Source organism: Heptranchias perlo, chromosome 3 (genome assembly GCF_035084215.1).
Source record: "Heptranchias perlo isolate sHepPer1 chromosome 3, sHepPer1.hap1, whole genome shotgun sequence".
Classification (NCBI taxonomy): Eukaryota; Metazoa; Chordata; class Chondrichthyes; order Hexanchiformes; family Hexanchidae; genus Heptranchias; species Heptranchias perlo.
Genome location: NC_090327.1, coordinates 20368872 through 20395357, shown reverse-complemented (window position 1 = coordinate 20395357; position 26486 = coordinate 20368872). Strand labels below are relative to the sequence as shown.

At 48.3% G+C, this 26486-nt stretch overlaps 1 protein-coding gene across 7 annotated transcripts in view; it reads left to right on the top strand.

The window, feature by feature from the left end:
- LOC137310916 (focal adhesion kinase 1) overlaps positions 1-26486 on the top strand; it is a 585674-nt gene that overhangs the window by 281609 nt on the left and 277579 nt on the right. For all 7 annotated transcript variants that reach the window (XM_067978464.1, XM_067978455.1, XM_067978457.1 and 4 more), the window contains one exon: positions 3234-3321. In XM_067978464.1, the coding sequence (XP_067834565.1) occupies positions 3234-3321 (88 nt within the window). The remainder of the gene's footprint in view (positions 1-3233; positions 3322-26486) is intronic.

Here is a 26486-nt window from a genome sequence, read left to right as displayed (position 1 = left end):
ACAGCGACCCAATAGTCATTCTCAATGTGGCAATGAGACATTCCAAAGGAGGAAGATCTCTGGTTTGTTGCTGGACTGTACTAAATTAGTTAATGTCAGCTGGGGTGGCAGTAGCAAAGTTACAATTGATTTTGTCACTCCTGGAGTAGGGAGTGGGGTGGAAAACAACCGCTGTTCCTGTTTTTCATTCTGTGCGGTGATTCTTGCTGGGAAGTGTGTAGAAAAACATATTGAGTGATGAAAGGTCCAGGGTTGGATGAGAAGCCTTCCACTTCCCTCCCCCTCCCGTACTGTAAACAGTTGAAAAACCTGCTAATAGTCTGGCAAGGCTTACGCTTGGGTAAGGTACTGCAGAGCTACTCAAGTCTGTGAAACACATTCCTTTATGAGTCACTAATGCTAGGAAAGGAGAGGACAAAGTGGAAAGAATCTGCACAACAGGCCTTTAGAGTTTACAAATACTGAGGGTGCATCTACTACTGAGAGCTTTAATGCATTTCTATTTAATAGCACAATGTTATGGTATACCCTCGGTAATCTGGATAAAGCTGTCACTGCAAAATTTGTCCGGTTAATTAGAGTGTCAGAATGAAGAGTTTAAGACAGCTGTTATGGGACACCAGGACCAAGAATAGGGCAAAATGTTTTGCAGCATTATATAGTAACTGTAACTGAAATTATCTGGTAGTAAGTGCTTACAAACTTCAATTTAATTGACTTAGAATGGGACACAGTTAAATTAGTAATCATAAAACAATATGGATAACACTGGATCTGATATTGGAAGCTGAATAGAAAACAAAGAACTGGAGGACTATTTTGAAGCAGGCAAAATGCTTGCCAAGAAAAATCCTAAAATTCGAGGAATATTTATTTTAGTGAGAACAATCAAGTCATGTAGAAAAATACAAATTGGTGTATCAATCAGATCACTGACCCATGAAGCTATTAGTTATGCTAAAAGCAAATGTGAGGATCTCATAAAATTAAGATCTGTTGTAATTTGCTTACTACTGTACCCCGTTCATCATTGAACAAGTTGTGATCTGTAACAAACTAGTAAATCTTCTTGCTTTGACAAACCTAGAGTCATTGGTTTTCCAAGAAAATAAGCACTGGAGTATGAGATTAACAGACAGTGAATTCAAAAGGTGCTGCTCTAAAGTGTTCCCCAAGGACGGTCCTGTAATCCCAGATTCAGATTAAAACAGTTCCAAATTAAACTGGGTTTACTGTACTGGGATTAACACACATCACTGTTGTAGGTAAATTGGATATCCACCAACAGTGTAAGGATTTTGCTATCCCAGTCATATGAGCATGGATTGCAAATGTGTATAAAAATGTGAATTTGCTATTCATACTTGGAGACATAGCTGTCACATCAGGCTGCCTCATAAGTGGCTTTGAAATTGTTCTTGGCCCATTTGCCTGCGGAACAATAACTTGCTGAGATTCCGCTCCTTCGCATCACTATCAAAGGTAGTTGATGCAGACATTGTAACATCCATCGGGCAAACTGGTGGTCACATGAGGAAGGAGCTGGACCATATATTGGTCTGGAATTGCAACAGAGTTAAAACATACCGGATTTATAGAGGCACGTAAGCACCAGCCAATACTGATCGCCGCTTCCTTGTTACAAGAATAACAATTACCTCTCGATTTCAACCTGGGAGAGTACCTTATGTGACATACGACGCACAACGTGTCCGTGAAAGTTCAGAATTTGCTAACAAGTACTCTAACAGTGCAAAACAAGTTTGATGCACTTGGCACTCTACCGGATGATAGAACCAGCCTGGAGAGCTATTAGTACAGCTATCAGCAATCTGAGAAGCCGCAGACATCATCCTAGGACTGAAATACCACAAGTAATGGATGTAAACAATCTTACAACACCAAGTTATAGTCCAACAATTTTATTTGAAAATCACAAGCTTTCGGAGGCTTCCTCCTTCGTCAGGTGAATGACATTCACCTGACGAAGGAGGAAGCCTCCGAAAGCTTGTGATTTTCAAATAAAATTGTTGGACTATAACTTGGTGTTGTAAGATTGTTTACATTTGTCAACCCCAGTCCATCACCGGCATCTCCACATCACAAGTAATGGAGTACGGCAGCCTTGCATCCTGATTCCAGCCCTATTCTGTCGTGCAATGGACTGCATCCTCATTCACATCTGCAAATACCGGCATTACCTCAAGTCAGGACGCAAGCTATCTCAGATGCATTGGAGAGCTTCCACTGTGAGGGAACCACCCTTGGGCAACTGTTTCCTTGGGCAAAGACAAAAGTCTAGAGTGTCAGTGCAAATGATGCGATACAAGACATTCAAGTTTTTGGTTGACAAAAAATGGAATTAGTGGACAACTTCATCTACCTAGGTAGCAAACTGTCAACAGATGGGTGTAGTGAACCAAAAATATTGAGGAAAATCGGCATAGTAACTTTAACAATGAAGGACTGCACAGGGTCTAGAGTCAAAAGAAGGTGAAAATTCCTACGAAAGCATGGATCTTATCAGACCTGCGACCTTGTCTTTCAATACTTTTACATAGCTCTGAAACATAGATGCTGCAAAGTTTCCGTAAACCAGGCACTGAATATTGAAATCGAAGTTAGGAAGGGACACTGGATTTGAGGCAGCTGGTTAACCTGGCTGTATTAGATCAGTAACGATCCAGTTGAACTTTGACATTTAGAATGAAGCCTTATAGTGCAGTTGTGAATGGTCGACACAGCCTCTGCTGTCTAAGCATAATTGCTCGCTTGTTTGCTTAGCCTTCTCTGCTCCAGCAAACTTGGTCCGAGTATCTCGTCTCTTCTCATGATTATAATTTCTCCCAGGTATAATTCTGGTGAATTTATGGCTTGAATGGCCCTTCTATAACTGGGCGCTCAAAAATACGCACAGTGTAACTGTGGGCTAACCATTGCCGTGTATAAATTTGTCATAATCTGCTTGCTGTTCTACTCCATGCCCCTATTTATAAAATCCAAAATGCTATTACCCTTGTTGTAGATCACCATAAATCATGCGTTTATCCTCAATGCATGAATTTACACAATAAAAGCCTATAAGATTTTTAAATGCTAATTCATTTCAACTCAAAGATTTTGTGCACCATCAGGTTTGACATTGCTTTCTTAAAAGTGAATCAATAAGTATTCAACAGTGTTGTTAGCTTTGAGACCAAGAGCTAATTTAATGTTTTCTTTTCTCCTCCCAGATATGAGTTACGAGTCAGATATCTACCAAAAGGTTTCCTGAACGAGTTTAGTGAAGACAAGCCTTCTTTAAATTTCTTTTATCAACAGGTGAGTTAGTGTCTCTGTGAAGTATTCATTCTCTGTAGGGTGAGAATGTTTGAATGACATTTTGGAATCTCAATGAATCTACAGGGAGAAAATATCTGAATTTATGCCCAAATTGCTGCTATTTTCCAAATAATGTACATAGGTTATGCTAATTGCATGTTATTTGGTGTGTGCAGATTTTTTTTGATGTTTCCTGGTATCTAACCAAGGGCCTGTGTTATGTGACTATCGTATTTTTCAGGAAACTAGAAGTTGTGGGTGCTTAGATATTTAAATGATCATTCAAAATTTTGGGTGGGCAGGAAAAATTCTACATTTTGTTTACTAAGAAATAATTAGGTGGTGTAAGAGACCACAGGAACTTGCAACATAATACAGCTACATCAATTCCTCCTTCACATTTCCTGTACACAGTGGGGTGAGGTAGGATCGTTGATATAGGGCAATGATGATGGATTGAGTGCAAAAATACTTAGTAAAATTAATTTTACAGTAAGTATTCAACTGGCAAAAAATACATAAACCACCACATAGCCAGTTATGTAACTTGAGCCTGACAACAACAATAATATGCATCATTAAAATAGAAAAGTGTTCAAATGTGCTTTACAGAGACGTGAAGAAAAAACATTCACCAAACTGAAGAAAATTTCAACGGAGTTGTGGGAGAGATGGACACAGACCTTGGAAATGACAACATATTCAAGGACCTTGGGGTGGTAGTTAGTGAGAGAGAGGTCAAAATTGGGGAAGGAGGTTCTGATGGCAGCTTGGAAGGAAGAGGGACAATGCCTGAGCAGAGTAATTCAGGAAGGAAAGTTGAGCAGTTAGGAATTTAGCGGGGAATGGGGTCGAGGGAGCACGAGATCAGCTTGGAGAGGCCAGGGAGGGAGGTGGGGGAGAAAGTAGAATGTTTGTTTAGGGCACAGTCAACAAAGGAATGTTTTAATGTGCATAGTGAAACCATGTAACGTTAGCTGCACACAGGTGCATTCCATATTTTAAAAGTCTTATACAAAAAAAATTAATGTCATTGCTATACTTGTTTGATACAAATTGTTCTTAACTGTTTTGCTGACATTTTTGCAGATATTCCATGCTGCTGTCACTCGAGGATGTGTGACATTATTATAAGTAGGAATGTAGCAACAGGAGTGGGCCATTCAATCCTTCGAGCCTGTTCCGCCATTCAGTCAGAAACCTCCTCTCTGTTTCTTACTATAGAATTGAATGAAAGTAATTTTTAAAGTCACTAACCCCATCCTATTTGAACAAATAAAATAATCCCTGAATTGTTGCTGAGCTAGCTAAGATAGGTGAACAGACAAGCCTGCTATTGAACAGTAATGATGCATTCAATCAAAAATAAATATATTTGTGTATGTATTTCCTGTCTGTCATATGACATTTCCTATAATATTTTTGTTGCTTAATTAGAGGCAAATTTCTTGCTCATATGTATGTTTTTCCAACAATCTTTATTTTTAAAAATAAAGAAAGACAGTCATTTGTAATGTGCAGAGAAGCTGCCATCAGCAGAAGATACCTTAATATTCACACAGGAGTCACGGTGTCAGTTTAAAAATAACCTTAGCAATTACACCTTTCGTGAAAAGAGAAAGAAAGCGAGACATTTCATCCTGACTTTTGGTTTGCAGCTTGAAGAGCAATTAAACTAAGACTGACCTCGCTGTGCACATTTCACTCGCCAAGTAATTAAACTGATTGATGTGAGGCTTTGTTTACTGAACAATCAGACTTTATGGCCTTAAGAGATGTACCCGCACCTTAACAGTGGAATAATACATTGTGCATTGGATGCTAAAGCCCTCCTGTCCTTGTGAAACAGTGTATCACATAGCTTACCATGAGCAACACAGGAGATCTATCTTCTATGTCTCATTAGTTATTAAAAAAGCTAAGTCTGTCACGTATTTCCTTATTTTTCAAAAATTTGCTAAATAAACAGACTAGCACAATTAGCACCACAATACAGCCACTCATGCTGCCATAGCTTAAAAAAATAATTCAGTCCCTCAGTTTTTTAACTTCATGGTTAATGGCTCTGACTCTTGCTTGTTACTTGAGATTTGTTGATATAAAATTTTAGTCAATCACATGACAACGTGGCAGAGAAATTTGCATATGCACAGTACGATGGGCGAAATATGTGGTAAACATACTGTTTTTATTATATTGCTAGCAGATAACCAGCTATGTTGCTTACAGTAAATCAGATAATGCTATTTTGTACGGTCCATGTTGTACCATGCAGTGCTTCTAAGGTGAAGCTGTGTCTCTTGAAAACCACAAAGTCTAATTATAAACCACAGGGTGCACTGGTCAGTTGAATTGTTTTTGAAGCAGAAGGTTAAAAATCTGGCTTTCTGTTTTCCATTGACCTCTCAGCTAGGAGAGCGGAAATACAGTCTAAACTGACATTTGCACACAGTTACCCTCGATAGCAAGACGCCAGACCATCTAGTGTAATGATTTTCAAATCTTTCAGGGAACACTTATCCAAATTTTAAATGCAGTTTTTTATTTGGATCTTTTCCTCCTTCAAAATACATAGTTGTTTAGTTCTGTTCTGTAATTTCCAACATTTTACCATGCCGTGCCAACAGATAGACATAAATGCCAGTTTTGTGGATAGTTGTGTTTACAAGAGCTTATAGTTCCGTTCGCAGAACGATGGCTACAAATGAGATTTTGTTAGATATACTCTTAAGTGGTTCCAAGATGCAAGACAGATTTCAAATTGAAAGGGATATCATTTATCCCTTCATTATGTTCAGAGCTGGGTGGACTCTACTAGTGATTTTTCTGCATCACAAAGCTGTTTGATGTTAATCAAGGCATTTGTACAGAGCAATATATTGTCAAAGCAGCTAAACTATGTCAGATTTAATATCTCATAACTGTTATATTTCTTATCCAGATAGGGGTAAACTTTTCCTGTATATAGCGATTCTGAAGTTGTATGCCCTTTAGAGAAGTTACTGAAACTATGGGCCCAATTTTAAAATTAAATTTTGGGGGCAGGGGGGGTGGTGGTGGCTGTGAAAATGGCAAAAATCCCCAAAGGGTTCGGAAGCCGACTCCAACCCCCTGACTTCCGAGTTTCCCACTGATGCACCTGTGCGCGTGCTTGCTTCCCGAATCTGGAAGTCCCGCCAGCTTTAATTGATCGTTAAAGAACCAAATGTACCTCATTGAGGTACTTCTGACATATTAGGTAGTTAAAACGATTTTAAACTTACCTGGGGGGCTTTCCTACGGCTTCCGATTCACGCCTGATCAGGCAAAAATAAACGAAATAAATTAAATAAAAAACCATTGCACAAGTTTTTTAAAAACAAACCTACCTTTCCACCCTGCTCCGATGTCCCTCTCTTCCCCCCCACCCTCCCCGATGTCCCTCTCCGATCTCCCCCTCTTCCCCCCCCACCCCGATCTTCCGCTCTCCCCCCCCCCCACCCCGATCTTCCGCTCTCCCCCCCCCCCCCCCCACCCCGATCTTCCGCTCTCCCCCCCCCCCCCCGATCTTCCGCTCTCCCCCCCCCCCCCCCGATCTTCCGCTCACCCCCCCCCGATCTTCCGCTCTCCCCCCCCCGATCTTCCGCTCTCCCCACCCCGATCTTCCGTTCTCCCCCCCGATCTTCCGTTCTCCCCCCCCCGATCTTCCGCTCTTCCCCCCCCCCGATTTTGCGCTCTTCCCCCCCCCCCCGATCTTCCGCTCTCCCCCCCCGATCTTCCGCTCTCCCCCCCCCCCCGATCTTTTCCGCTCTCCCCCCCCCCCCCCCCCCGATCTTCCGCTCCCCCCCCCCCCCCCCCCGCTATCTTCCGCTCTCCCCCCCCCCCCCCCCCGATCTTCCGCTCTCTCCCCCCCCCGATCTTCCGCTCCCCCCCCCGATCTTCCGCTCCCCCCCCCCCCCCCCCGATCTTCCGCTCTCCCCCCCCCCCCCCGATCTTCCGCTCTCCCCCCCCCCGATCTTCCGCTCTCCCCCCCCCCCCCGATCTTCCGCTCTCCCCCCCCCCCCCGATCTTCCGCTCTCCCCCCCCCCGATCTTCCGCTCTCCCCCCCCCCCCCGATCTTCCGCTCTCCCCCCCCCCCCCCCCCCCCCCGATCTTCCGCTCTCCCCCCCCCCCCCGATCTTCCGCTCTCCCCCCCCCCCCCCCCCCGATCTTCCGCTCTCTCCCCCCCCCCCCCCCGCGATCTTCCGCTCTCCCCCCCCCCCCCCCCGATCTTCCGCTCTCCCCCCCCCCCCCCGATCTTCCGCTCTCCCCCCCCCCCCGATCTTCCGCTCTCCCCCCCCCCCCCCCGATCTTCCGCTCTCCCCCCCCCCCCCCCGATCTTCCGCTCTCCCCCCCCCCCCCGATCTTCCGCTCTCCCCCCCCCCCCCGATCTTCCGCTCTCCCCCCCCCCCGATCTTCCGCTCTCCCCCCCCCCCGATCTTCCGCTCTCCCCCCCCCGATCTTCCGCTCTCCCCCCCCCGATCTTCCGCTCTCCCCCCCCGATCTTCCGCTCTCCCCCCCCCCCCCCCGATCTTCCGCTCTCCCCCCCCCCCCCCCCCCCCGATCTTCCGCTCTCCCCCCCCCCCCCCCGATCTTCCGCTCCCCCCCCCCCCCGATCTTCCGCTCCCCCCCCCCCCGATCTTCCGCTCTCCCCCCCCCCCCCGATCTTCCGCTCTCCCCCCCCCCCCCCGATCTTCCGCTCTCCCCCCCCCCCCCCCCCGATCTTCCGCTCTCCCCCCGCCCCCCGATCTTCCGCTCTCCCCCCCCCCCCGATCTTCCGCTCTCCCCCCCCCCCCCCCCGATCTTCTGCTCTCCCCCCCCCCCCCGATCTTCTGCTCTCCCCCCCCCCCCCCGATCTTCTGCTCTCCCCCCCCCCCGATCTTCTGCTCTCCCCCCCCCCCCCCGATCTTCTGCTCTCCCCCCCCCCCCCCGATCTTCCGCTCTCCCCCCCCCCCCCCCCGATCTTCCGCTCTCCCCCCCCCCCCCCGATCTTCGCTCTCCCCCCCCCCCCCGATCTTCCGCTCTCTCCCCCCCCCCCCGATCTTCTGCTCTCCCCCCCCCCGATCTTCCGCTCTCCCCCCCCCCGATCTTCCGCTCTCCCCCCCCGATCTTCCGCTCTCCCCCCCCCCCCCGATCTTCCGCTCTCCCCCCCCCGATCTTCCGCTCTCCCCCCCCGATCTTCCGCTCTCCCCCCCGATCTTCCGCTCTCCCCCCCGATCTTCCGCTCTCCCCCCCCCCGATCTTCCGCTCTCCCCCCCCCCCCCGATCTTCCGCTCTCCCCCCCCCCCCCCGATCTTCCGCTATCCCCCCCCCCCGATCTTCCGCTCTCCCCCCCCAGATCTTCCGCTCTCCCCCCCCCCCCCCCGATCTTCCGCTCTCCCCCCCCCGATCTTCCGCTCTCCCCCCCCGATCTTCCGCTCTCCCCCCCCCCCGATCTTCCGCTCTCCCCCCCCGATCTTCCGCTCTCCCCCCCCCGATCTTCCGCTCTCCCCCCCCGATCTTCCGCTCCCCCCCCACCCCGATCTTCCGCTCTCCCCCCCCCCCGATCTTCCGCTCTCCCCCCCCCGATCTTCCGCTCTCCCCCCCCCCCCCCCCGATCTTCCGCTCTCCCCCCCCCCCCCGATCTTCCGCTCTCCCCCCCCCCCGATCTTCCGCTCTCCCTCCCCCCCCGATCTTCCGCTCTCCCTCCCCCCCCGATCTTCCGCTCTCCCTCCCCCCCGATCTTCCGCTCTCCCTCCCCCCCCGATCTTCCGCTCTCCCTCCCCCCCGATCTTCCGCTCTCCCACCCGCCCGATCTTCCGCTCTCCCCTCCCGCCCCGATCTTCCGCTCTCCCTCCCGCCCCGATCTTCCGCTCTCCCTCCCCCCCGATCTTCCGCTCTCCCTCCCCCCCCCGATCTTCCGCTCTCCCTCCCCCCCCCGATCTTCCGCTCTCCCTCCCCCCCCCGATCTTCCGCTCTCCCTCCCCCCCCGATCTTACGCGCTCCCTCCCCCCCGATCTTACGCGCTCCCTCCCCCCCCGATCTTCCGCTCTCCCTCCCCCCCGATCTTCCGCTCTCCCTCCCCCCCCGATCTTCCGCTCTCCCCCCCCCACCCCCCCGATCTTCCGCTCTCCCTCCCCCCCCGATCTTCCGCTCTCCCTGCCCCCCCGATCTTCCGCTCTCCCTCCCCCCCGATCTTCCGCTCTCTCCCTCCCCCCGATCTTCCGCTCTCCCTCCCCCCCGATCTTCCGCTCTCCCTCCCCCCCGATCTTCCGCTCTCCCTCCCCCCCGATCTTCCGCGCTCCCTCCCCCCCCGATCTTCCGCTCTCCCTCCCCCCCCGATCTTCCGCTCTCCCTCCCCCCCCGATCTTCCGCTCTCCCTCCCCCCCCGATCTTCCGCTCTCCCTCCCCCCCGATCTTCCGCGCTCCCTCCCCCCCCCGATCTTCCGCTCTCCCTCCCCCCCCCGATCTTCCGCTCTCCCTCCCCCCCCGATCTTCCGCTCTCCCTCCCCCCCCGATCTTCCGCTCTCCCTCCCCCCCCGATCTTCCGCTCTCCCTCCCCCCCCGATCTTCCGCTCTCCCTCCCCCCCCGATCTTCCGCTCTCCCTCCCCCCCCGATCTTCCGCTCTCCCTCCCCCCCCGATCTTCCGCTCTCCCTCCCCCCCCGATCTTCCGCTCTCCCTCCCCCCCCGATCTTCCGCTCTCCCTCCCCCCCCGATCTTCCGCTCTCCCTCCCCCCCCGATCTTCCGCTCTCCCTCCCCCCCGATCTTCCGCTCTCCCTCCCCCCCGATCTTCCGCTCTCCCTCCCCCCCCGATCTTCCGCTCTCCCTCCCCCCCCGATCTTCCGCTCTCCCTCCCCCCCCGATCTTCCGCTCTCCCTCCCCCCCCGATCTTCCGCTCTCCCTCCCCCCCCGATCTTCCGCTCTCCCTCCCCCCCCGATCTTCCGCTCTCCCTCCCCCCCCGATCTTCCGCTCTCCCTCCCCCCCCGATCTTCCGCTCTCCCTCCCCCCCCGATCTTCCGCTCTCCCTCCCCCCCCGATCTTCCGCTCTCCCTCCCCCCCCGATCTTCCGCTCTCCCTCCCCCCCCGATCTTCCGCGCTCTCCCTCCCCCCCCGATCTTCCGCTCTCCCTCCCCCCCCGATCTTCCGCTCTCCTCCCCCCCGATCTTCCGCTCTCCCTCCCCCCCCGATCTTCAGCTCTCCCTCCCCCCCCGATCTTCCGCTCTCCCTCCCCCCCCGATCTTCCGCTCTCCCTCCCCCCCGATCTTCCGCTCTCCCTCCCCCCCGATCTTCCGCTCTCCCTCCCCCCCCGATCTTCCGCTCTCCCTCCCCCCCCGATCTTCCGCTCTCCCTCCCCCCCCGATCTTCCGCTCTCCCTCCCCCCCCGATCTTCCGCTCTCCCTCCCCCCCCGATCTTCCGCTCTCCCTCCCCCCCCGATCTTCCGCTCTCCCTCCCCCCCCGATCTTCCGCTCTCCCTCCCCCCCCGATCTTCCGCTCTCCCTCCCCCCCCGATCTTCCGCTCTCCCTCCCCCCCCGATCTTCCGCTCTCCCTCCCCCCCCGATCTTCCGCTCTCCCTCCCCCCCCGATCTTCCGCTCTCCCTCCCCCCCCGATCTTCCGCTCTCCCTCCCCCCCCCGATCTTCCGCTCTCCCTCCCCCCCGATCTTCCGCCCTCCCTCCCCCCCCGATCTTCCGCCCTCCCTCCCCCCCCGATCTTCCGCCTCCCTCCCCCCCCGATCTTCCGCTCTCCCTCCCCCCCTCGATCTTCCGCCCTCCCTCCCCCCCGATCTTCCGCCATCTTACCCCTCCCCGATCTTCCGCTCTCTTACTCCCCCCTCCCCGATCTTCCGCTCTCTTACTCGCCCCCCCCCGATCTTCCGCTCTCTTACCCCCCCCCCCCGCCCCGATCTTCCGCCCTCTTACCCCCCCCACCGATCTTCCACTCCTCCCTCCCCACCGCCCCCCCACCCCCCCCCCCCACCGATCTTCCGTTCCAATGCCGGATGACGTCTCTCTCTCTTTCTCTACCCCCACCCCAGGCGTTGCAGCTCCTGTTGGCAGCCATCCTGTCAATCGGGCTGCCGGGCGTGAAACCTGGAAAGAACTTTAATCACCATCAATTACATAGCGATCGCGGCATAGTATTCTTTTCAACTTCCCCAAAGGCTCTTTGCTGCAAATGATGCTGATAGAATCATCCGATGTGAACACTGAAGCTTTCATCTTTGACATTAGTTTTGATAAACACAGTTCAGGGGCATTATCAACAGCTGTAACCCCTGCCCTGTCTATAGCATCTGTGACAGACTCCAGAAGGGGAAGATTTAGAATAGTGCCGCAATAAGTGACCAAATGTACCCTCTTCTCAATCACAACAACGGTACCCTCTCTCCAACAAGTAGCCAGTTAGCCATTTTTTTGTGGGATATAATGGAATTTGTGGAGAACTTTTTACTGAATCAGCCTCATCCATATATTGCTAGATGCTAAGAATGCATTGCACCAAATTGTTGGCCAGTTGAAATGTGTATGGTGCTTCCCTGCATTTATGGGTTGTGTAAATTATACTGTCTTCAAGTTGTTGAATATCTTTTAGGATTTGGCCACAAAGTGCAATTTATTGGTTTCTTGCTGGATAAAGTTCTCCAGGTCCAAGGGATCCAAGGGCTACCAACCATTCTGAAAGTGGTTCTTTAATGCCCCTCTAAGAACTTACAAAATTACTTTTGTGGCCGATTGAATTGCTGACTCATCTGTTGTGATTATTTAATCGACCCTACTTTATATACATTCCTCACACAGTTGACCACTGACCACCCAATTGTGGATAATTATTGATTTATGCTGTATAATAAAATGAAGATCCTACCATGAGGGGGCCGCCATAGAATGTGACAAGTCATTCTTAAACCAGAGATTATAGGCAAGTAAGAAGAAAAACAACAATGAACGTGCATTTATAGAGCACCTTTCAGGTCCTCAAAATATTCCAAAGTGCTTCACAGGAATAAGGTACTTCTGAAATGCAGTCACTGTTGTAAAGTAGGTCAGGTAGAAGTGCAAGGGGAGTGTATTTCAAGCCTATAAGAGTGTAAGATAAGTTCTTAAGGAACTCCAGCTCCAGCCACCCTGAATACTTCACCATGTGCAAACCTACTGTGTCATGTAATGAAGTTTGAATGGTTACCCCTGGAGTCTTTTCAATAAAAAAATAAATTGACCTTTATATCTTCAACTGTAGACTTCTAATTTTATAAATAAAATATGCAAAATCCTCTTACAGTTGTTTTTGGATAAAATACAGAATTGCTCCAAACATTTGTACAACAATTTGAAAGTTGGTATAAACTTTCCACCATCAACCCTTTTCATTGATTCTGAACCATACAGACAAAGAAGGGCCAAGATTCAATCCCTCATCTGTGCTGAATTAATTTATCTCAGCTGGGGTGATGACGCCTAAAACTGGTTAGAGAGGGGGGAAATCAGCTGGGAGCAATTAAGTGCTTTTTTTGAGTCAAAAACCAAATGTAATATTGATCTAATCAGAAAGCTTTGGATTTAATCAGCAAAACAATTTGGAGTAAACACATGCTTACAGCTGCCTTCACGAACTATAATGCAAAAAGGAGTTGACACTTTTGATGAGCTGTATCCTCAATATCCCTCCCCCATGGAACCTTGGTTCAGGCAACTGCCGATGAACTCTACCGTAATGATGCTTGTTGGTATAGAGAGTTGCTTCGGGGTTCCTGCACTAAGCAGGGAGAAGTGGCAGTGTGCAGTATACCAGAATGGACATTTTTATTGGGTATGATCCTAATTTTGGAATTTGCTGTTAAAACATGCCAAATTTTGCTTTTGGAGTTCTGTACTCACTACTGATTTCATTACAGTCATTCATTCAGATTTGTTAATTCAGTGCCACTGATACAACCATTAGAAAACTATTTTTAATTACTCTTCCATGCTGCCTTGTTTTAATTTATTTTTAAATTCCAGCCTTGCAATCTAAAGATTACTCTATGAATGACTTTTTCTGATTTATGTTGATATTTTGTTTGCCTGCATAATGTTTGTTATACTACAAATGTAATTCCTTGTTTAAAGCGCTTTGAGTCATTTTGCCATGATAAGTATATAAATGTAAAAAAAAATTGGTGAGTTCATTATTGCAGGTGCAAACTACTTTTGCAGGTTTACTGTGGAAGTTAGGAATGTACTGGCGACTAATTTCATTACAATCATTTTTTACTTAATTGCGACATTTACTTTAAAAATGAGCCGATTAATACTTCATTGTAATCTTTGAGCAAATACATTACATTGGATCAAACCAGCCCAGGTGATTTATTTTTGGTCTTCCAGGTTGAGGTTAATGAAATTGACAGAAAAACATACTCGTATTTGGGAAGTTATGGAAAGAGGAAGGAAGATTTAATGCATTTTAGATGAGGGGAGGAGACGTCAATAGGTATAACATCTCGTTCATTTTCCCCTCTTCCATCCACACATTTTGTTACGGTTGTATAGCTTTGCAGTTAATAGGAAGAATGCGTGAAAATGCAAGAGGAAATAAAAAAACTTTCAAAATGGGTGTGTAATTTGCAAATTAATTTAAATATAGGTAAGTGTGAGGTGGTGCATTTTGGTAGGAAGAATAAGGAGGCCACATACTGCTTGGATAATAAAAGCCTAAATGGGATAGAGGAGCAAAGGGTTTCAGGGGTACAGATATGCAAATCATCATCTCGGGGTGTGTCCTGTCCCACTGGCCAAACATGGGCAAGGAAACCTCCTGTTGATTACCACCGACCGTCCTCCCTCAGTTGAAATCAGTACTCCTTCATGTTGAGCACCACTTGGAGGAAGCACTGAGGATAGCAAGGGCACAGAATGTACACTGGATGGGGGACTTCAGCTTCCATCACAAAGAATGGCTCGGTAGCACCACTACTGACCGAGCTGGGCCTGCGGCAGGTGCTGAGAGAACCAACACGAGGGAAAAACTTAATGACCTCGTCCTCACCAATCGATCTGTCACAGATGCATCTGCCCATGACAGTATTGGTAGGAGTGACCACCACACAGTCCTTGTGAGTCAAAGTCCCGTCTTTACACTGAGGACACTGTCCAACGTGTAATGTGACACTACCACTGTGCTAAATGAGATAGATTCAGAACAGATCTAACAGCTCAAAACTGGGCATCCATGAGGCGCTGTGGGCCATCAACAGCAGCAGAATTGTATTTCACCACAATCTGTAACCTCATGGCCCGGCATATTCCTCACTCTCCCATTACCAACAAGCCAGGGGATCAACCCTGGTTCGATGAGGAGCGTAGAAGAGCATGCCTGGAGCAGCACCCAGGCATACCGAAAAATGAGGCAGCAACCTGGTGAAGCTACAACACAGGACGACATGCATGCTAAACAGTGGAAGCAGCATGCTATAGATAGAGCTAAGCGATCCCACAACCAACGGATCAGATCAAAGTTCTGCAGTCCTGCCACATCCAGTCGTGAATGGTGGTGGACAATTAAACAACTAACGGGAGGAGGAGGCTCCGTGAACATCCTGTCCTAAATGGTGGCAAAGCCCAGAACATGAGTGCAAAAGACAAGGCTGAAGCATTTGCAACCATCTTCAGCCAGAAGTGCCAAGTGGATGATACATCTCTGCCTCCTTCCGAGATCCCCACCATCACAGAAGCCAGTCTTCAACCAATTTGATTCACTCCGCGTGATATCAAGAAACGGCTGAGTGCACTGGATACAGCAAAGGCTATTGGCCCCGACAACATCCTGGTTGTAGTTCTGAAGCCTTGTGCTCCAGAACTAGCCGTGCCTCCAGCCAAACTGTTCCAGAACAGCTACAACACTGGCATCTACCCGACAAAGTAGAAAATTGCCCAGGTGTGTCCTGTCCACAAAAAGCAGGACAAATACAATCCGGCCAATCACCGCCCCATCAGTCCACTCTCAATCATCAGCAAAGTGATAGCACTGTCGACGACACCTTCTATCAAGCGGCACTTACACAACAATAACCTGCTCACCGATGCTCAGTTTGGGTTCCGCCAGGACCACTCGGCTCCAGACCTCATTACAGCCTTGGTCCAAACACGGACAAAAGAGCTGAATTCCAGAGTTGAGGTGAGAGTGACAGCCCCTGTCATCAAGGCAGCATTAGACCGAGTGTGGCATTAAGGAGCCCGAGTAAAATTGAAGTCAATGGGAATCGGGGAAAACTCTCCAGTGGCTGGAGACATACCTAGCACAAAGGAAGATGGTAGCGGTTGTTTGAGGCCAATCATCTCATCCCCAGGACATTGCTGCAGGAGTTCCTCAGGGCAGAGTCCTCGGCCCAACCATCTTCAGCTTCTTCATCAATGACCTTCCCTCCATCATAAGGTCAGAAATGGGGATGTTCGCTGATGATTGCACAGTGTTCAGTTCCATTCGCAACCCCTCAGATAACGAAGCTGTCCGTGCCCGCATGCAGCAAGACCTGGACAACATCCAGGCTTGGGCTGATAAGTAGCAAGTAACATTCGTGCCAGACAAGTGCCAGGCAATGACCATCTCCAAAAAGAGAGCCTAACCACCTCCCCATGACATTCAACAGCATTACCATCGCTGAATCCCCCACCATCGACATCCTGGGGGTCACCATTGACCAGAAACTTAACTGGACCAGCTACATAAATACTGTGGCTACAAGAGCAGATCAGAGGCTGGGTATTCTGCAGCGAGTGACTCACCATCTGACTCCCCAAAGCTTTTCCACCATCTACAAGGCACAAGGAGGGAGCGTGATGGAATACTGTCCACTTGCCTGGATGAGTGGAGCTCCAACAACACTCAAGAAGCTCGACACCATCCAGGACAAAGCAGCCCACTTGATTTTGATTGGCACCCCATCCACCATCTTAAACATTCACTCCCTCCACCACTGGCGCACCGTGGCTGCAGTGTGTACCCTCTCCAGAATGCACTGCAGCAACTTGCCAAGGCTTTTTCGACAGCACCTCCCAAACCTGTGACCTCTACCTTCTAGAAGGACAAGGGCAGCAGGAGCATGGGAACACCACCATCTGCACATTCCCCTCCAAGTCACAAACCATCCTGACTTGGAAATATATCGCCGTTCCTTCATCATCGCTGGGTCAAAATCCTGAAACTCCCTACCTAACAGCACTGTGGGAGAACCTTCACCACACGGACTGCAGCGGTTCAAGAAGATGGCTCATCACCACCTTCTCAAGTGCAATTAGGGATGGGCAATAAATGCTGGCCTTGCCAGCGACGCCCACAACCCAGGAATGAGTTTTTAAAAAATCACAAAATAGCGATGCAGGTTAATAAGGCCATAAAAAAGAAAAATCCAGCACTAGGGTTCATTCCTAGAGGGATGAATTGAAAAGCAAAGAAGTTATGTTAAACTTGGATAGAACCATAGTTAGACCACATTTGGAGTATTGTGCTCAATTCTCATCTCCATATTGCAGAAAGGATAGAGAGACATTGGAGAGGGTGCGAAAAATATTTACAAGGATGATACTAGAACTGAGAGGATATTCTTATCAGGAAAGGCTGAACAGACTGGGACTCTCTAGAAAAGAGAAAGCTGAGGGGTGACCTGATAGTGGTCTTAAAGATAATAGGGTATCATGGAAAGGTTACAGCACGGAAGGAGGCCATTCAGCCCATCGAGTCCATGCCGACTCTATGTAAGAGCAATCCAGCTCGTCCCACTCCCTTGCCCTCTCCCAATAGCCAGAAGTGCCGAGTGGATAATCCATCTCAGCCTCCTCCCGATATCCCCACCATCACGGAAGCCAGTCTTCGGCCAATTCGATTCACTCCACGTGACATCAAGAAACGGCTGAGTGCACTGGATACAGCAAAGGCTATGGGCCCCGACAACATCCCAGCTGTCGTGCTGAAGACTTGTGCTCCAGAACGAGCTGCGCCTCTAGCCAAGCTGTTCCAGTACAGCTACAACACTGGCATCCACCCGACAATGTGGAAAATTGCCCAGGTATGTCCTGTCCACAAAAAGCAGGACAAATCCAATCCGGCCAATTACCGCCCCATCAGTCTACTCTCAATCATCAGCAAAGTGATGGAAGGTGTCGTCGACAGTGCTATCAAGCGGCACTTACTCACCAATAACCTGCTCACCGATGCTCAGTTTGGGTTCCGCCAGGACCACTCGGCTCCAGACCTCATTACAGCCTTGGTCCAAACATGGACAAAAGAGCTGAATTCCAGAGGTGAGGTGAGAGTGACTGCCCTTGACATCAAGGCAGCATTTGACCGAGTGTGGCACCAAGGAGCCCTCGTAAAATTGAAGTCAATGGGAATCAGGGGGAAAACTCTCCAGTGGCTGGAGTCATACCTAGCACAAAGGAAGATGGTAGTGGTTGTTGGAGGCCAAGCATCTCAGCCCCAGGGCATTGCTGCAGGAGTTCCTCAGGGCAGTGTCCTAGGCCCAACCATCTTCAGCTGCTTCATCAATGACCTTCCCTCCATCATAAGGTCAGAAATGGGGATGTTCGCTGATGACTGCACAGTGTTCAGTTCCATTCGCAACCCCTCAGATAATGAAGCAGTCTGAGCCCGCATGCAGCAAGACCTGGACAACATCCAGGCTTGGGCTCATAAGTGGCAAGTAACATTCGCGCCAGATAAGTGCCAGGCAATGACCATCTCCAACAAGAGAGAGTCTAACCACCTCCCCTTGACATTCAACGGCATTACCATCGCCGAATCCCCCACCATCAATCATCCTGGGGGTCACCATTGACCAGAAACTTAACTGGACCAGCCATATAAATACTGTGGCTATGAGAGCAGGTCAGAGGCTGGGTATTCTGTGGCGAGTGACTCACCTCCTGACTCCCCAAAGCCTTTCCACCATCTACAAGGCACAAGTCAGGAGTGTGATGGAATACTCTCCACTTGCCTGGATGAGTGCAGCTCCAACAACACTCAAGAAGCTCGACACCATCGAAGATAAAGCAGCCCGCTTGATTGGCACCCCATCCACCACCCTAAACATTGACTCCCTTCACCACCGGCGCACTGTGGCTGCAGTGTGCACCATCCACAGGATGCACTGCAGCAACTCGCCAAGGCTTCTTCGACAGCACCTCCCAAACCCGCGACCTCTACCACCTAGAAGGACAAGGGCAGCAGGCGCATGGGAACAACACCACCTGCACGTTCCCCTCCAAGTCACACACCATCCCGACTTGGAAATATATCGCCGTTCCTTCATTGTCGCTGGGTCAAAATCCTGGAACTCCCTTCCTAACAGCACTGTGGGAGAACCGTCACCACACGGACTGCAGCGGTTCAAGAAGGCGGCTCACCACCACCTTCTCAAGGGCAATTAGGGATGGGCAATAAATGCCGGCCTTGCCAGCGACGCCCACATCCCGTGAACGAATAAAAAAAAAGGCCCTGCATATTCTTTACTTTCAAGTATTTATCCTGTTCCCTTTTGAAGGTCATGATTGAATCTGCCTCCACCACCACCTCAGGCAGCGCATTCCAGATCCTAACCACTTGCTGTGTAAGAAGGTTTTTCCTCATGTCACCTTTGATTATTTTGCCAATCACCTTAAATCTGTGCCCTCTGGTTCTTGACCCTTCAGCCAATGGGAACAGTTTCTCTCTATCTACTCTATCTAGACCCTTTGTGATTTTGCAAACCTCTATCAAATTTCTTCACAACTTTCTCTGTTCCAAGGAGAACAACTCCAGCTTCTCCAGTCTATCCATGTAACTAAAGTCCCTCTTCCCTGGAATCATTCTGGTAAATCTCTTCTGCACCCTCACATCTTTCTTAAAGTGCGGTGCCCAGAACTGGACACAATACTCCAGTTGTGGCCGAACCAATATTTTATAAAGGTTCATCATGACTTCCTTACTTTTGTACCTCTATTTATTAAGCCCAGGATTCTGAATGCTTTTTTTTACCGCTTTCTCAACCTGCCCTGCCACCTTCAACGATTTGTGCACATATACTCCAGATCTCTCTGTTCCTGCATCCCTTTTAGAATTATGCCCTCTTGTTTATATTGCCTCTCCTCATTCTTCCTACTGAAATGTACCACTTCGCATGTTTCTGTGTTAAATTTCGTCTGCCACGTGTCCGCCCATGCCACCAGCCTGTCTGTATCCTCTTGAAGTCTATCACTATCCTCCTCAGTCTTCACTACCCTTCCAAATTTTATGTCATCTGCAAATTTTGAAATTGTGCCCTGCACACCCAAGTCCAAGTCCTTAATATATATCAAGAAAAGCAGTGGTCCCAGCACCGACCCCTGGAGAACACCACTGTACACCTCCCTCCAGTCCGAAAAACAACCATTCACCACTACTCTCTGTTTCCTGTACCCTTGCCAATTCTGTATCCATGTTGCTACTGCCCCCTTTATTTCATGGGCCGCAATCTTGGTGACAAGCCTAACATGCGGTACTTTATCAAAACCCTTTTGAAAGTCCATATGCACAACATCAGAACAGGAGTAGGCCATTCAGCCCCTCGTGCCTGCTCTGCCATTTGATAAGATCATGGCTGATCTGTGATCTAGCTGCACATACCTGCCTTTGGCCCATATCCCTTAATACCTTTGGTTGCCAAAAAGCTATCTATCTCACATTTAAATTTAGCAATTGAGCTAGCATCAATTGCCGTTTGCGGAAGAGAGTTCCAAACTTGTACTACCCTTTGTTTGTAGAAATGTTTTCTAATCTCACTCCTGAAAGGTCTGGCTCTAATTTTTAGATTGTGCCCCCTACTCCTAAAATCCCCAACCAGCGGAAATAGTTTCTCTCTATCCACCCTATCCGTTCCCCTTAATATCTTATAAACTTCGATCAGATCACCCCTTAACCTTCGAAACTCCAGAGAATACAACCCCAATTTGTGTAATCTCTCCTCATAACTTAACCCTTGAAGTCCGGGTATCATTCTAGTAAACCGACGCTGCGCTCCCTCCAAGGCCAATATGTCCTTCCGAAGGTGCGGTGTCCAGAACAGCTCACAGTACTCCAGGTGCGGTCTAACCAGGGTTTTGTATAGCTGCAGCATAACTTCTGCCCCCTTGTACTCTAGTCCTCTGGAGAAAAAGGCCAACATTCCATTTGCCTTCTTGATTATTTTCTGCACCTGTTCATGACACTTCAATGATCAATGAGAATACAACCCCCAAGTCCCTTTGGACATCCACTGTTTTTAACTTTTTACCATTTAGAAAGTACCCTGTTCTATCCTTTTTTGATCCAAAGTGGATGACCTCACATTTGTCTACATTGAATTCCATTTGCCACAGTTTTGCCCATTCACCTAATCTATCAATATCGCTTTGTAATTTTATGTGTTCGTCTACACTGCTTACAATGCCACCAATCTTTGTGTCATCGGCAAACTTAGACATGAGACTTTATGCCTTCATCTAAGTCGTTAATAGATATTGTGAATCATAGAATCATAGAAGTTACAACATGGAAACAGGCCCTTCGGCCCAACATGTCCATGTCGCCCAGTTTATACCACTAAGCTAGTCCCAATTGCCTGCACTTGGCCCATATCCCTCGATACCCATCTTCCCCATGTAACTGTCCAAATGCTTTTTAAAAGACAAAATTGTACCCGCCTCTACTACTGCCTCTGGCAGCTCGTTCCAGACACTCACCACCCTTTGAGTGAAAAAATTGCCCCTCTGGATCCTTTTGTATCTCTCCCCTCTCACCTTAAATCTGTGCCCCCTCGTTATAGACTCCCCTACCTTTGGGAAAAGATTTTGACTATCGACCTTATCTATGCCCCTCATTATTTTATAGACTTCTATAAGATCACCCCTTAACCTCCTACTCTCCAGGGAATAAAGTCCCAGTCTGTCTAACCTCTCCCTGTAAGTCAAACCATCAAGTCCCGGTAGCATCCTAGTAAATCTTTTCTGCACTCTTTCTAGTTTAATAATATCCTTTCTATAATAGGGTGACCAGAACTGTACACAGTACTCCAAGTGTGGCCTCACCAATGCCCTGTACAACTTCAACAAGACATCCCAACTCCTGCATTCAATGTTCTGACCAATGAAACCAAGCATGCTGAATGCCTTCTTCACCACCCTATCCACCTGTGACTCCACTTTCAAGGAGCTATGAATCTGTACTCCTAGATCTCTTTGTTCTATAACTCTCCCCAACGCCCTACCATTAACGGAGTAGGTCCTGGCCCGATTCGATCTACCAAAATGCATCACCTCACATTTATCTAAATTAAACTCCATCTGCCATTCATCGGCCCACTGGCCCAATTTATCAAGATCCCGTTGCAATCCTAGATAACCTTCTTCACTGTCCACAATGCCACCAATCTTGGTGTCATCTGCAAACTTACTAACCATGCCTCCTAAATTCTCATCCAAATCATTAATATAAATAACAAATAACAGCGGACCCAGCACCGATCCCTGAGGCACACCGCTGGACACAGGCATCCAGTTTGAAAAACAACCCTCGACAACCACCCTCTGTCTTCTGTCGTCAAGCCAATTTTGTATCCAATTGGCTACCTCACCTTGGATCCCATGAGATTTAACCTTATGTAACAACCTACCATGCGGTACCTTGTCAAATGCTTTGCTGAAGTCCATGTAGACCACGTCTACTGCACAGCCCTCATCTATCTTCTTGGTTACCCCTTCAAAAAACTCAATCAAATTCGTGAGACATGATTTTCCTCTCACAAAACCATGCTGACTGTTCCTAATTAGTCCCTGCCTCTCCAAATGCCTGTAGATTCTGTCCCTCAGAATACCCTCTAACAACTTACCCACTACAGATGTCAGGCTCACTGGTCTGTAGTTCCCAGGCTTTTCCCTGCCGCCCTTCTTAAACAAAGGCACAACATTTGCTACCCTCCAATCTTCAGGCACCTCACCTGTAGCGGTGGCAAATAATTGAGGCCCCAAGACAGATCCCTGCGGGACTCCATTAGTCACATCCTGCCAATGTGAGTACCTTCCCATTATCCCTACCAGACCTTTCAGGAGTGAGATTAGAAAACATTTCGCTCAGCCAACTTCCGAACCAAGTCCGTACTTTTCCCTCGATTCCATGGGCTTCTATCTTAGCTAACAGTCTCTTATGTGGGACCTTATCAAATGCCTTCTGGAAGTCCATATAAATAACATCCATTGACATTCCCCTGTCCACTACTTTAGTCACCTCTTCAAAAAATGCAATCAGGTTTGTCAGGCACGACCTACCTTTCACAAATCCATGCTGGCTTTCTCTGATTAACTGAAAATTCTCGGTGTTCAGTCACCCTATCCTTAATTGTAGACTCCAGCATTTTCCCCACGACAGATGTTAGGCTAACTGGTCTATAATTCCCCGGTTTCCCTCTCTCTCCTTTCTTAAAAAGCGGAGTGACATGTGCAATTTTCCAATCTCGAGGGACAGTTCCTGAATCTAGAGAACTTTGAAAGATTATAGTTAAGGCATCCGCAATGTGCTCACCTACTTCCTTTAAAACCCTGGGATGGAAACCGTCTGGTCCTGGGGATTTGTCACTCTTTAGTGCTATTATTTTCTTCATTACTGTTGCTTTACTTATGTTAATTTTATCGAGTCCCTGTCCCCGATTCAATATTAGTTTTCTTGTGATTTCCGGCATGCTATCCTCTTTTTCGACTGTAAATACTGACGCAAAGTAATTGTTCAACATGTCTGCCATTTCCCCATTGTCAATGACAATATCCCCACTTTCAGTTTTTAAGGGGCCAACACTGCTCCTGACCACCCTCTTTTTCCGAATATAACTATAAAAGTTCTTCATATTGGTTTTGATATCCCTTGCGAGTTTCTTTTCATACTCTCTTTTTGTAGCCCTTACTATCTGTTTTGTGACCCTTTGTTGATCTTTGTATCTTTCCCATTCGCCAGGATCTGTGCCATTTTTTGCCTTTTTGTATGCCCTTTCCTTATATCTAATACTGTCCCATACCTCTTCAGTTGTCCATGGCTGTTTTTTTGGCAAGTAGAATTCTTGCCCCTCAGGGGTATAAACCGATTCTGTATCACGTTAAATGTTTCTTTAAACATTTCCCACTGATCATCAGTCGTTTTACCCATTAACAGATTTGCCCAGTTTACTGTGGACAGTCTCTGTCTCATCCCATTGAAGTCGGCCTTACCCAAGTCTAGAATCTGAGCAGCTGATTCACTTTTTTCCCTTTCAAACACTACATTGAACTCGATCATGTTATGATCGCTATTGGATGGATATTCACGCACAGTTTAGCTGTTAACTAAATCTAGTATGGCTTGCCCCCTTGTTGCCTCTAGGACATACTGCTGCAGAAAACTATCCCGGACACACTCCAGAAATTCACTACCTTTCTGACAGTTGCTAGTCTGCTTTTCCCAATCTATGTGAAGGTTAAAGTCCCTTGTTAAGACCACTATGCCTTTGTTACACGCTTGTCTAATCTCTGCATTTATACAATCTAGCACTTCAGAGCTGCTGCCAGGGCTCCTATATACAACTCCCACTATAGTCTTCGATCCTTTCCTGTTTCTCAATTCAACCCATAAGGTCTCTGTTGGCTGCTTACCTCTCGTTGTATCCCCCTTTATCATTGAAGTGATTTCATCTCTAATCATTAAGGTTACTCCTCCCCCTCTTCCATTTTCCCTATCTCTCCTGTCGACCTTATAACCTGGTATAATTAGTTTCCAATCCTGACCATCCTGCAGCCAAGTCTCAGTAATAGCTATCATGTCATACCCTCCAATTTGAATTTGAACCTGTCGTTCATTTAATTTATTCCTTATACTCCGGGCATTTGTATATAGAACTCTTAGTTGGGCCACACACCCTCGCCTGACCTTTAGCTTTGATGCTGGGTTAATCGCCTTACGCCTTCTAGTTTTTATTTTATCTGTCATGCCTAAAGTACACTTTCTTTCCGCTGCTCTACTCATTTCCCTTTCACTTATTCTTGAACAACTGTTTGTGCTATTTGTATTGTAGATTTCCCCTGGGTCTTCCCCTCTCTTGCTGCTCTCAACTTTATTCCCCTCTGACTCCCCGCTCAGGTTCCCATCCCCTTGCCACTCTAGTTTAAACCTTCCCCAACAGCACCAGCAAACACCCCCGCGAGGACATTGGTCCCGGTCCTGCTCGGGTGTAACCCATCCCGCTTGTGCAGGTCCCACCTTCCCCAGAACCGGTCCCAATGTCCCAGGAATCTAAATCCCTCCCTCCTGCACCATCCCTGCAGCCACGCATTCATCCTGTCTATTCTCCTGTTCCTATACTCACTAGCACGTGGCACTGGTAGTAATCCTGAGATCACTACCTTTTGAAGTCCTGCTTTTTAATTTATCTCCTAACTCCTTAAATTCACCTTGCAGAACCTCATCCCTTTTTTTACCAATGTCGTTGGTACCAATATGGACCACGACTACTGGCTGTTCACCCTCCCCCTCCAGAATGCCCTGCAGTCACATCAACTACATTGCCCTTATCTACCCTCTCTGTTACCTCATCAAAAAAACTCAATCAAGTTAGTTAAACACAATTTGCCTTTAGCAAATCCATGCTGGCTTTCCAAGTGTTAATTCTGTACCAGAATATCAATTCTAAAAGTTTCCCCACCACCGAAGTTAAATTGACAGGCCTATAGTTGCTGGGTTTATCGTTACACCCTTTTTTGAACAGGTGTGTAACATTTGCAATTCTCCAGTGCTCTGGCACGACCCCCGTATCTACAGATGTTTGGAAGTTTATGGCCAGTACTTCAGCAACCTAGGATGCATCCCATCCGGACCGGGTGTCCCTATCTACTTTAAGTATAGCTACAGGATAGACATAGAGAAAATGTTTCCACTTGTTGGGGAGTTGAAAACTTGAGATCATAAATGCAAAATAGTCACTAATGAATCTGATAGGGAATTCAGGAGAAACTTCTTCACCCAGAGAGTGGTAAGAATGTGGGTCGTGCTACCACAAAGAGTAGTTGAGGCAAATAGCATAAATGCATTTAAGGGGAAGCTAGATGAGCACGAGTGAGGAAGGACTAGAAGGGTATCCTGATGGGGTTGGATGGGTGGACACGTGGCAGATGAAATTTAACACAGAAAAATGCAAAGTGATACATTTTGGTAGGAAGAACGTGGAGAGGCAATATAAACTGGAGGGCACAATTCTAAAAGGAGTACAGGAACAGAGAGATCTGGGGGTATATGTGCACAAATCGTTGAAAGTGGCAGGGCAGGTTGAGAAAGCAGTTAAAAAAGCATATGGAATCCTGGGCTTTATATAGAGGCAGAGAGTACAAAAGCAAGGATGTCATGAATCTTTATAAAACACTGGTTCTACCACAACTGGAGTATTGTGTCCAGTACTGGGCACCGCACTTTAGGAAAGATGTGAAGGCCTTAGAGAGGGTGCAGAAGAGATTTACTAGAATGATTCCTGGGATGAGGGACTTAAGTTACGTGGGTAAACTGGAGAAGCTGGAGTTGTTTTCCTTGGAACAGAGAAGGTTGAGAGGAGATTTGATAGAGGTATTCAAAATCATAAAGGGTCTAGACAGAATAGATAGAGAGAAACTGTTCCCATTGGCGGAATGGTCAAGAACCAGAGAACATAGATTTAAGGATTTGGCAAAAGAACCAAAGGTGACATGAGGAAAAACTTTTTTACACGGCAAGTGGTTAGGATCTGGATAGCACTGCCTAAGTGGGTGGTGGAGGCAGATTCAATCGTGGCTTTCAAAAGGGAACTGGATAAGTACTTGAAAGGGAAAAATTTGCAGGGCTATGGGGATAGTGTGGGTGTGTGACTAGCTGGATTGCTCTTGCATAGAGCCGGCATGGTCTGAATGATGGGCTGAATGGCCTCCTTCCGTGCTGTAACCTTTCTATGATTCTATGAAGTAGGGAGGGAAGAGGCTCATGTGGAGCATAAACCCCGGCATCGACCAATTGGGCCGAATGGCTTGTTTCTATGCAGTAGTTTTGTTGTATCTTGATGTAGATTTTTCAAAATATAGTGTTATGGCAGTATTGAGTGTATTTATTTGTGATATGTTTTCCTTTGTTGTTTGTCAAAGTGAAGTTTGCTAAGTTGAC